Genomic DNA, 12,343 nt, shown 5'->3' on the forward strand with positions numbered 1-12,343 from the left:
AGGACGTTTGAACATGTTGACACTTCAGCTCCAGGCCGGAGCTTTAAGATTGAGAAACTACTCTCCTGCAGTTTCTCAATGAGCTCAAACACAAGCCAGTGAGGCAACTGTGTGGACAGGAGAGTCACGGGACGTCACGGAAGTGAATAAATGTTAGTAATGCTGTTGTTCTCTACTTACTATGACACACCTTTGCTGCCGATATCATAGATGTGCCACTGTAGTCTATGCATGACTGTACATGGTGAGAATTCTCAATGACGTTTGTTTATCCAGTTGCATAAGACAGGTTACTGAGCTGATGAGGATTAAGGTATACGTTAAGTTGCACAACAGTGGATTGAGTCGCTATCATGACTTTAAAAGGCAGGGATTTTGCTGTGTTCTCCTCAAATGAGGAACTTCTGTCTTTGTCTCCCCCTGAGAGATTTACCTCTGACCTCATTTTAAGGACATTTAAGTCACACTGGATGAGCTCGTTCACAGCAAAACACACAGTGACAATTACATTTCACCACAGTTTGGACGTCCATATCTGCCGAATATTGTGAGACATTTGCAGCAGCAGCACATGCGTGTGATCACGCTCTGCAGTGCTTCCTTTCAGCCGAGCACATAGGTTATTAAAGATTCTATTATTTATTGTTGCTTTCTAAGGCATGTATGATGATACCAGTCAATATTTTTGAACTGGGTGGATTAGTTTGGCCCGAGTTGAGCCTCCGTGTCTCAGGCTAATTCTCAGCAAAAAAGGCATCAGGCGTCACTGACCTCCTGATCTATCCCTTTAACAAATAAAAACAAAAAACTGTGTGTATGCGAGTGTGTGAACGTACGTTCAGCTTGCATCAAAACTTGTTCCTCCCTGTGGTTTTACTGTGGTCTGTGTGTGTGTGTTTCCGTGAGCGTGTGTGTTGTCGTGGATACTCTATATGGCACAAAAAGATAGTATCTGTTCCCTTTTCGGCCTTTAGTGCTAGTGACATTGAGGGGATGCGGGGTTTGCGCGCGTGTGTGCAGCCCTTAGAAACTGCGTGTTTTCTTATGTGGGCCTTCGTGTGTGTGTGTGCGTGTGTGTGTGCGTGTGTGTAAGTGAGGAAGCAAGATGGGCATCAAGGAGGAAATGAGAGTCAGCTGGCTGGAAGTGCTCGGATGCAAAAAAACACACCAAATGCAATGCAAATGTACAACAACCGCGACGTCTGATTGATTTCCTACGCGTTATTGTAAATAATGCAACTATTCGTGCTGATTGTACAATCACTGCTGGCTTCCCTAACGTTAGCCGTTTACACTTTAATATATTTCCCTTTCTTTAACCATGAAGTGCAACACCGCACATGCACAACCCTCATAAAAAGGTAGAGTTATGTGGAGTTAATGGTGCCCTCACGATGCTGGTGATTTCATGGTTATACATTCTACATTAAGTTTTGTGCAACCCTGTGGGAAGGTACTGCAGCTAATCCTGTAAAGTCTATCTTTTATATATATATATACATGTATAACTGTGTGTGTGTATGTATATGTATATATATGTATTATAAAACAGATGTTTGTGATTACATTAAGCCATGCAACACTATTGTACTCTACTATATTCCACTTCTATTTCCAAACAGCCAGCCATTGACTGCATGACTTCTGGCCCACATTAGTGCTCCCTGCCTGGGGAGAGGAGCCAGGAGAGGAGGGGGCTTGGCACAAGGCCTGGCCTTCTCCACCCACAACCTCCATACAACACACATACACACACACACACACACACACACACTGACACGCACGTCAGTGCTCTTGGCAAGACTTGAAAAGTCTCCATTGGCGTCTTAGCTGCTGTGTACAATTTGCTTCCTCGTCTATCTGCACGTACATACATACACACAAACACACACACACACACACACATACATACACTTCTGTCTGCAAGTCTGTGGATGATCAGTGCCATTTATTAGACTGTGGGGAAAAGGCTGGATTAAATAAAAGAACACACACACACACCTCCCCCTTCTTCCATCCACACCCACACACAAAGTTAATTGCTTCCTCTCCTCCATCACTCTTTCTTCTGTTTCTTTCACCATCAAACGCTAATGTTTCGAGACCGCGTTCGCGTAAATCAGCCTTTTATTTAAGCGGCCTTCTCTCCACAAATGACGCAATTGAAGTTTTCCAAATCCAAGATATTTCCTCTGCAAATGAGTGTTTCCCAAACCTCAAAATGATGACATCCTCGAACCAAAGATATTCAACTGTCGTTTAATAGAGGAGAAAAGAAACCAGAACATATTCATTAAAATAATGAATGAACATTCTTTTTATTAATCCTTGCAGCCTTCATGTGTATTGTGGAATCCAGCCTATCAGAGGCTTCAAATAAAAGTCAGGATATTTATAATGTCATTAATGAAACTGCAGTATCATTCAGCCATCCTCCTGAAACAAGATGGCCGCTTGTTTAAAGGCTCTGAATGTTGTCGCTGATTAAGTTGTGTCTCTCTTTTTCTCTCGCTCAGATTCAAGACAGATGCAGTCGTCTCCATCTTGGTCCTACGACCAATCGTATCCCTACCTTGGCCAAATAACCACGCCCACCGTCCACACAGCCAACCCCCTATCGCCCGGCCGCTCCTCTCTCAGTGACTTGTCCTCACGTCTCACAGGTAACAGACACACACACACACAGAGGTGGTGTCTCACAGGGTTCAGATTTGGGACCCATCAAATTCTTCATTGACACACAAACACACACACTCTACTGCCGTCACTTTCTGTTTCACCTCAGTCAGTCTAATGAAAAGATCCCTGTTCTTTTCACCATTGTTGTTCGTTGTACTCTCTGAAACTAAACAAACAGCGTGGAGTCCATCAGGGCTTAGATGTGGATCCCATCTAATTCTCCATTTACACCCCCACATACAGTGAACCGTGTGAGTAGAAACATGTATTTTAACCCTTGACCTCTTCTCTCTCTCTTAGGTCCTGACCTCACGGCCTTTGGTGACCCCAGAATGACCTTGGAACGATCCTTCTCCTCTCTCCCCTCATTGCCCGACTCCCGCTTCTCGGACCCTCGCGTCCACTACACTCCCACAGCGGCTGCCTTCACCTACACTCCCTCTCACAACCCTGTCTCCAACGGCGCCCTTGGCATCACTATGGCAACAGCCATGGCGACCACGCCGGGAGGGAGGTACCACACCTACCTGCCTCCTCCCTACCCTGCGAACACCCCGCACCAGACTCAGAATGGACCTTTCCAGTCCACCTCCTCACCTTATCACCTGTACTACTCTGCTGCCGGATCGTACCAGTTCTCCATGATGGCCGGAGGGGGAGGCAGCAGTGACTCGCGCTCCCCTCCCAGGATCCTGCCGCCGTGCACCAACGCTTCAACAGGCTCCGCCCTCCTGCACCCCTCCTTGCCCAATCAGAATGAAGGAGTGGGTGTCGAGGTGGAGTCCAGCCACAGTAGCTCCCCGACGAACATGGCCGCTGCTGAGGCTGTGTGGAGACCTTACTGAACAGCCAGCATGGCCGCAGACCCTTCGAATTACAATGGATATCAACCATAGACATATTTATGTGGGCTGCTCGGGCACATTACAGCCATACGTCAACATTGCTGTCATACAGGAAAGACCAAAACCTAATCAGATTAACGTTTCTTTATCCAGAAAAATGCAACTCCCCTGTTCTGGTCTTGTTAGGATCAATATGGCAGCAGCATTGACTTATTATCCGGGGTAGATTTACGGTGTCTTCGTATATCTATCTATATATCTGTGATATTAAAACCTGGTCATGTGATGGCATTGACTGAACACACAGCAACATTGAGACTGAGAGCGACTTTAGTGTCCCAGTGTCAGTTTGGGACATTCTGATACTTTAAATAATCTGAAGTCTTGATTTGGTTATGTATTCCAAAATGTACAATTGAATACTCCCGATTAAAAAGGATTTAAAGATTGTTTTTGTGCTCTATAAACAGTTCCTGCACATAAAAGTAGAAGTCAGGGCATTAAGCCTCCTGACTTCTCAGTCATGCACCAAATTGACCTAAATGTATCATGGATTGATTTTTCATTTCATCTGCATTCATATGCAGATAGCCAAAGACTCTCTTGTTATCGCTTGACCACAACCACACTCTTGTGTCTCACATTTCTCTTCAGGCTGTAAAAATAATAAACAGTGAACAGTGACATGGAGGCCAAAGCCTGGCCATGCACATGTGAATCCTCCATCATTGCAACAGGCAAATGATTTCAATGTTGTGACACTTTTTAGAATTCTGCTGAACGCTGACCAAACACAGATTACTGTTTTAGGAACTATTTGGAAAAATGTCATCACATGACTTGGCGCCGAATGCAGCCAACTGTAAAACACGCTACTGACAAACAATGTTGGCCACTGAAAAAAAACCGAGCAGAATGACTGACAGGTGCACAGGACGATGGCACTGACGGACGGACTGAGTCGTGAGAGACACTGCCCTGTGTGAGAGTAGAGTTTCTAGTAAATGGACGACCCAAACGTGGATGGACACGGATGGAGAGAAGCAGGGGGAGTGTTTTGGTTTAACACTGACACAGTGCATGCAGCGGCACTGGACTGATCCCAATCCAGCCTCCTTTGTACTCATAAATGTTGTCGGTGTTGTAAAAAGATGATCTGCTCATCCCAAATATTGTCACCTGTTTGTTTTTGCCTTTGCTCCAAGAACCATTTTCATCGTCAAAGTCCAACCTTTTGAGTAAAATCATGAAATGGGATCACTTCTCCCACTAAGGTGGTTATTACGGCCTCTGAAAATAAAACCAGACAACAACCACAACCCATCAAAACACTTTATTGTTAAGTGTTTTAAATAATAAAGGTGGGTTTTTTTTACATGTTCAAGTTACCAGCTTGTCTTTCCAATCACCTGTAAATCAGGTAATTCAACTGCTCCACTTTGGTTAAAGGGGTTGTATTTTTATGTAGTTGTGTCAGGTGCTGACACGTAGTCAGATACACTTCAAGATACTGGCTTCCAAACCAATGACTCATGAGTTCACTGCACTGAGAAATCATTACAGTAAGTAATTTTGTAATGTGTTAATTTATTCCCACAGTACCATGTTTGGTAGCATTGTGTGTGCGTGAGTGTGTGCTTGTGTGCGACTCATGATTCACAGTAATTTGTGCTGTATATAGCCATGGCTGTAAATGATACTGCGTTTTCAACATTGTTTCGTCATCCCTTCTCCTCTTTCTTTCTCTTTTGCTCATTGTCTTTTTTCTCTTTCTCCATTTTCTCTCTCACACGCTCATGCACACAGACTTTTTTATTTTAAAACAATGGACAGTTCATATTTGTTTGTGATTTATATAAATACTCTTGTGAGGAAAATAGAACTGTTGTCGTGGTTACTACACACAAACACACATATTTGTGCAGCTATTGTTCTTTGGACACTTCAGCATCAATAAAGCCTAGTTGACTCTGACATTTAACCTTAACCAGTTAATGCCTAACCCCAACTTTTACCCAACTGCAATTAAAACAGCGCCACATAAATGAGCTTCTGCCTCATTTGGACCAGGTTTTGGTCTCCATGAGGATGAGTGGTACAGTGAATATGCCAGAAAAGGCTCTAAAATAAGTAAAGGTATTGCCTCATAAAATCTGCATTTGATTAACCATATAATATCTTAAGAATATGTTGATCTTGCTGTTAGACACCACCACCTTAGAGTCCATGAAACTACCTCATACACCAATTTAAATGTTATGAACTATACCTTTAATTTTTGGGGGGGAGGTTTGAGGCTAAACACGAGGCAGCCTGCTGAGGTTTGTCTGTAAGAACTTTTAATTTAATATGATTTTAATTGAAATGTACTGTTGTGACTCTGAGAGAAACTGCAGCACTTGAAAAGACCATGTCACGTGGGTTGTTCTTGGTTGCCTGGAAAAACAATTACATGTATGACTCAGACAAAATGAGGCTGGAAAAGATCAGTTCTAGTAACCACTGGATTTGCCTTTAAGGGACTGCAGACTCATTTTAATGTGGTTGTCTGAACTGTGCACAAGCTCTATTTCAGATGTAGTTTTCCGTGAGAAGACAATTACTCATGACACTTGTTGGGTTGTTTGAAAAAGGAAAATGTCCCGTAGTACAGCAACAGGCTTAGACAACACTGCCATCTACTGGCCAAGCTGCGTCCTTACATCTCAGTGTTGCATACAGTGAGACACATTTGATTCCGGTTTTTTTAAGACTTTGAAACTAAAAGTTTTTCTTTTTCAAGAATGCAAAACTTTGCCACACAGATTCACCTAGATTTACACGATTTGTATTAGAAGCCCGATCCTGGATTTATACTCTCTTTGTGTCCATTGAAGGGTCAAACATATTTCATTATTCTAAGTCATTTGCAGATCAAACTTCTCTTTGTTTTGAAGCTTAGAAAGAATCCTCCTTTTCTCACTCTCGCCAACAAACAGAGGCGGGAATTGATTTCCCAACAGTGGCCGTCACTTGGCGCTTGGCTGAGCTTCAGCTGTGATTGATGACCCATAGTAATGACAAATGTGGAGGAAATTAACATGGATCCAGAATTTACATAATGTTCTATTAATCACTGTGACAGAGGGACAGAGGTGGTGATGGCAAAGAAGGAGGGGGACATGTCAGACTAGAGATTACCTATTTATAATATAACCAAAGACTTTGTGTACAGCTCTGTTGTACATATATATGTATATATACATATATATACGTAAATAAAATAAAAAACAAATGTCCTATTCTGACTCTGACTAATAAATATAATTAATATAATCATATAATTATAACAGTAATAATAATCATCATTCTTATTGAACTTAAGAAGTTAGTTTAGTTAATATCTGCTACCATTTGATGTTTATACTGTAATATGATTTGACTTCGCAGAGTGACATTAGTGTTAATAAAGTCATACTGTCACGCTTCAAAAAAATCCCGAACTTCCACTTTAATATAAGAAACAGCTGTTCTGTTCTATTCTCCAGTCCGGTAGGTGGCGGTAATGCACCTATAGGCTGTTTAGCAAAAGCCATTGAAGGGTAGAAGAAGAAGCGCTTCCGTGGCAACAAGGGACGCTAGAGTAGATGTTAAGTTGGTACAACTAGTGTTTCAGTGTACAATTTACATTGTAAATCTAAATATTCACACATGGCATTGGGGATAATGTGTAACGGAGCCTTTCATGTCAAAGGGCGCCGTGTACACGTAGCTAGCTAACATGTTTTTAGCCTCCAGCTAGCTAACACTGCTGCCTGTAATGAAGGCTGCCGTTAAAACATCGTCAGGACAGTGAGGTTGCGCTAAAATAATTTAAAAAAAAAGCACCAGAAATTAGGAAGATGTGGAAACGAGGCGGTCGAAGTTCTGCCTTGGTCCGAGCGGAGGCTCTGCTGTCCGCAAAGAGGAGCAGCACAGGAGCCTCTGAGTCCTCACCGAGGTCCATAGACACAACCCGGGAACATGCAGTGAGTCTCAGCGGGGTTATTTTAGTTTGTATTTAGTGTTTTAATAAATGCACAGTAGACGTCACACACCAATCTTTTTTTCTGGCTATAAGAGGTGTTAGTTTTTCAGTTGTTACAGCAGCAAAAAGTGGGACCAATGAATCAATGACAACTGTTTGATAACGGACCCATCAGTTTGAGTGGGTTTGAAGATGTTGTGTTGTCTTTGCTCCTCTGTCACAGTATATTGCACATCGTCTACAGATGAATTGATTATGGGAATAATTGTCAAGAGTCAAAGGCAGAGAAGTGACAAATACAAACTTGGAATAGAATAAGAACTCAAATAGCCAATCAGCCAATGAGGTGGCTGCTACAGTCAGATATATCAGTACCTCATACAACCAAACAAACATGTCTTTAATGTGTGGTTTATTTGCACTAAAGCATCACACTATGTACATCAAAACTTATGTGGATGTGATCATTTTCCATTCCATTACTGCTCACAGGCTTTCTTTATGTCACTCCTGATTCCTTCCGTTAGGGTGCTGTGGACAAGTTCATGAAGACCAGATATGCTCCTCCGAATCCCCACACCTTACTCTCAGATTTGTCAGTCAGCTCTTCTTCTGCAGAGAATGGAGCTGACACTCTTGTTCCTGAAAAGATTCAGGTACATGACGGGGTTCCCACCAAGGTAAACAGCTTCAGAAGATATGGTATTTATTTTATGATGTATTGCTCAGGAATGACCACAATTTTTACGTGAAGGTGTCTGAGTCTGTCTTGTGTTCTCCCGTCAGGCCCTCAGACCTCAAAGCTCTCTGGAAGTAGGAGTAGAGGCAGGACAAGGAGGAGGGAGCAGGTTCTTGAAAAAGGTTCCCCCACCTTCAACCAACAACAGCCAGTCACCTGTGAGGACGAGCCAAACACAGCCAATGTCTGAGCCAAGGTATAGTTAGATATAAAAAGAGGCAGAAATAATAATGAGCAAAATAGTGTAAATAGATTGTGTTGTTTAATTTAACATGCTGTACCTCAAAAAAACACACTTCAAAAAACTGGAACCTTTAATGCATCCCTCTCATTTTATCTTGTCAGGTATGTGTCATCATCCCAGCATAGTTCCCAGACTGCTGTGATTAGTAGACTGGCTCAAATTGAAAGCCGCTTCCGCAAATTTAAGCAGAACCAGGAACCAGTCACACAGGGAATTCCGTCACCATCTCCAGAACCAGAGAGAAGGCCAGTGTCATCACAGTCCAGCAGTGAACAGAGTCTGAAGGGGAAACGTTTCCTCAAGACCAAGGCTGCGGTGGCTGCTGACAACACAAACGCTGCTGCCTCTGGGACTCCCACAGGCTCAGGTCCTGGTGTCGGGTTTAGGTCCAGAGCTGCTGGTGCTGCACTCTCTTCGGTTGGTTTGGAGAAGAAGTCATTGAGAGTAGTGAGTGGTGTGAGTCTGGAGAGTGATGAAGAGGACATGAAGAAACTGCTCGGAGACTCTGTGGATTCAACAGACAGAAGTTTGTTTGGACCACAGAGAACGCTCTCCGTGAGAACAGCAAACAAGGTTTCTTTCATTTGTTTATGCTCAGTTTTCAGTTACTTCATTTTACAGCCTAAGAGGTTGAAAATGGCACAATATAATTGTTCTCGCAGATTAAAACAATTGAAAATCTCAATTTTATTGTGATACCCAACAAAACACTCTCTTATGTTTTCTAAAATGCACTGAAATCTGAAAGATTGTTGGTACTCTACCTTCATTTGGCAGTATTTGTTTGTGAATGTGTGTTAACGTTTTCAGCACAGCAAACATTTGTATTATTCGGTGTTACACGGTGTGTGCTGATTGTTTCAAATGTAACCACTGCATTTCCCATTATGCACCAACACTATGCTCTCCTTTCTTACAGGAAAACAGATCACCTCCAGCTTCTGTTTGTCCTTCTCCCCCTTCTGACCGAGCACCGCCTCGCTCCCCTGCCTCCCCCTCCTCCCATAGTTCTCCTTTTCGATTCACTGGCCATGTTCGGGCCCAGTTCAGCCCCTCTGCTCTCTCTCTGTCCCCTTCTCCTCCTCACGTCTCCCCCTCTCCGAAAAGGAGACAAAAATCTCCCCCTTCATTCCAGCGCTCCTTCTCCTCTATGTCTGGCCACAAGGATGTGCTCTCTCTGGAGGAGCTCTTCCCTGCAGGGCGTCGCTCTGAAGATCCTGACAGCGACATGAGCTCAGTTGCCTTTGAAAGTGAGAGAAGTGTGTTCCTGTACCTTTTTATACCAGTATTATATGTATATTTTATGGTTGGTTGATGTCAAAATTGACATGCCGAGAAGTAGCATGCTACTTTTGTTTCTGTGTCTGAATCTTAAAGATGGTTCAGGAGTGATCCAATAACCAAAACTCTGTTTGTGACCTTGTGCTGTTGCAGATTTCAAGATGAACGTGATGACAGTAGATGATCTTGTCCCCGCTGCCTTTGAAATCACAGATGAAACGCCAAGAAAGGAGGTGTGAAACACAGAAATGAATTAGAACATCCATTCATCCTTTTTTTACCACTTTATCCTACACACGAGGGTCGCAGGGGTGACAGAGGGCGATAGGTGGGGTACACCGTGGTCCATCGCAGGGCCACATATAGAGACAAACAACCATTCACTCTCCCTATCACACCTATGGTCAATTAAGAGTGTCCAATTAACCAAAAACCCCATTATTGCATGTTTTGGCACACATGGGGAGAACATGCAAAATGTCAGAAAATAGTGATGAATGTTGATTGGTATTTCTCAAATCTCAAAGTGATAATGATGTCCTCAAATGTTTTGTTTTTTTATCAGAACTAAAAGAATTTTATAATAAAACATTGAAGCCAATTCATCTATTATCAAAATAGTTGCAGATTAGTTTAATATTCAGTATTCTTTGATTAATTGATTACTTTTTACAGCTGTAGTTGTTAAGGCTGCAATGATTATTCAAACGATCATTAAAAATGACTCAGAAATGGCATACACTTTATATGTAATTTCAATAGATGAAAAATCCAGTATACATAGCCCAGAAAAACTCAGCAAATTTCCCGATGACAGTCAACAAGCAGATGACATGTTCAGCAGATAAATCAGTTCATCAGTTCTATGAAAAGAATCATGTTTGTGCTGGATTTTCCCACTTTAGATCATCAGAGATGATCAGAGAGATCATCAGCTGCCAAGACTGAGGGTGGAGGAGGAGGAAGTGCTAGATTATCAAAGTGACTTTGAGAGTGAGATCAGGACAGAGATGGATGACAGCGCCAAAGATGTTGCAGAGGACTTGCAAGGAGAAGAGACAGATGTGGTGTCTGAGGTCAGGAAGGAGGCTTGGAGTTCAGACGCGTCCAGCGAGAGGATGAAAAATGATTACTCCAGCCGTTTCTCAGACACAGATTCACAGACCTCAGGCTGCAGTCGGACGTCGGAGTCGTATGGCAGCAGCAGCAGAAGCTCCAGATCTGTGTCACACAGCAGACGCACGCCACATCACCAGAGGAGGAGATCAGCTTCTTCAGAGAGAAAGAATGTTAAAGATGTAGCAGTGCAAACACAGCCTGACACTGTGGCATACTCCTGGTCAACTGGTCAGTCTGCTCGACATTATATTAAATTCAAAAAGTTTGAATTAAGCTGCAACAACAACAAAAAATGTCTGTTTGCAGGAACGGCTACATTTAATCCTCCATCGGCCCCGACCTTCATGACTTACACACCACCGACTGCTTATACTCTCAGTGCAGAAAGAGTGGAAGGTAAGAGCCAGGTGAATGCAAAGTGATTACTTTGTGTTATATTTCTCATGCGACTTTGGTCCGTGGATACTTTGTGTTTATTCTGTGTGAAATTAGGACATTTGGCGAATGTACTGCAGTAAAAAATGATTAACACGCACACACACACATGTGTAGCAGCATTCTTGCTGTGAAGCAACAATACTAGCCACTGTACCACCATGTGACTTCTACTAACATGTGTTTGTCAAATAAGTTTTTATTTTAGTGGCGGCATACTTCATGCAGGCAGGCCACAGCAGTTCCCTTTAAACCAGTCCAGATAAGATAAAGACATGTTGTTAGAGTTGTGAAACACTTTTTCTCATGTTTGTGACGTGTGTCGCCTTCCTCAGCTCTCAGCACCTTCAGTCCAGCTGTATTTGCACTCAATGAGATGCTGAAACAGCAGCTCGCCATGACAAGACGCTTCATCGAGAGCAGCCAACGCATTCACTTCAGCCTAGTGCAGAGTCTGGAGCCACCAAACTACAGATACACAACGCTGGAAGACACCAAGGAGGTAAAGCCTACTACTCCGAGCTCAATATCTAATGTGCAGAAATGTGACAAATCTCTAAACACCTGTGTTCCTTCATTCTTTCCACAGCGCGTTCGAAAGCACAGATCTCCAAAGCTCACGATGGAGGAAGCATTAGAGAAGGTGCAGCAGGAAATGAGCAGAAATTGCACATGAATGCAGAGTGAAACTGAATTACTGAGCTGAACTAATACTTGATTCATGTGATGCTAGAATGTGTGAATGACCTGGATTTACACAGCATCACTGTTATGTTGGTGTGTTCTTTAATAATGGATTCAAGTTATTTTTTTTAAATCCACTTTTTAAAATTGCTCATGAAAATATTGAGTTCTTTGTAATGTTGTGTATTTTTATAGATAAATAAATCAATTTATTCAAGGATATATTTATTGCAGTTAATTATAAATTAATGGAAGTGTTTATGACTTCCTCTGACTTCCTCTGATACTTTCACAGGTTGGGAACTAATCGT

At 42.6% G+C, this 12,343-nt stretch overlaps 2 protein-coding genes across 8 annotated transcripts in view; both read left to right on the forward strand.

Moving 5' to 3' along the window:
* The window catches only part of runx1 (RUNX family transcription factor 1), a 34,995-nt gene extending 30,232 nt beyond the window's left edge, over positions 1–4,763 (forward strand). For all 6 annotated transcript variants that reach the window (XM_044019263.1, XM_044019267.1, XM_044019266.1 and 3 more), the window contains 2 exons: positions 2,517–2,663; positions 2,980–4,763. In XM_044019263.1, coding sequence (XP_043875198.1) covers positions 2,517–2,663; positions 2,980–3,524 — 692 coding nt within the window. In that variant the 3' untranslated portion in view covers positions 3,525–4,763. The remainder of the gene's footprint in view (positions 1–2,516; positions 2,664–2,979) is intronic.
* A 2,272-nt stretch (positions 4,764–7,035) lies between these two features.
* On the forward strand, positions 7,036–12,254 carry lg2h19orf44 (linkage group 2 C19orf44 homolog). Of its 2 annotated transcripts, none has more exons than XM_044050427.1 (10): positions 7,036–7,531; positions 8,058–8,210; positions 8,317–8,465; positions 8,615–9,086; positions 9,433–9,772; positions 9,948–10,027; positions 10,700–11,141; positions 11,220–11,309; positions 11,684–11,850; positions 11,938–12,254. In XM_044050427.1, exons 1-10 carry the CDS (start codon positions 7,406–7,408, stop codon positions 12,022–12,024), a joined length of 2,106 nt encoding a protein of 701 aa, XP_043906362.1. In that variant the 5' UTR covers positions 7,036–7,405; the 3' UTR covers positions 12,025–12,254. The 2 variants fall into 2 exon arrangements, with proteins under 2 accessions (XP_043906362.1, XP_043906369.1); XM_044050434.1 differs by having other exon boundaries at positions 7,060–7,531; positions 9,433–9,763.
* The last annotated feature ends 89 nt before the right edge of the window (positions 12,255–12,343 follow it).

This window comes from Solea senegalensis, linkage group LG2, assembly GCF_019176455.1.
Source record: "Solea senegalensis isolate Sse05_10M linkage group LG2, IFAPA_SoseM_1, whole genome shotgun sequence".
Lineage (NCBI taxonomy): Eukaryota > Metazoa > Chordata > Actinopteri > Pleuronectiformes > Soleidae > Solea > Solea senegalensis.

Coding starts and splice junctions, on each gene's coding strand:
- lg2h19orf44 (XM_044050427.1), top strand. CDS start 7,406: ATGTGGAAACGAGGCGGTCGAAGTTCTGCCTTGGTCCGAGCGGAGGCT. Junction 8,466..8,614: donor CAGCCAATGTCTGAGCCAAG/GTATAGTTAGAT, acceptor TTATCTTGTCAG/GTATGTGTCATCATCCCAGC. Junction 11,142..11,219: donor GGCATACTCCTGGTCAACTG/GTCAGTCTGCTC, acceptor GTCTGTTTGCAG/GAACGGCTACATTTAATCCT.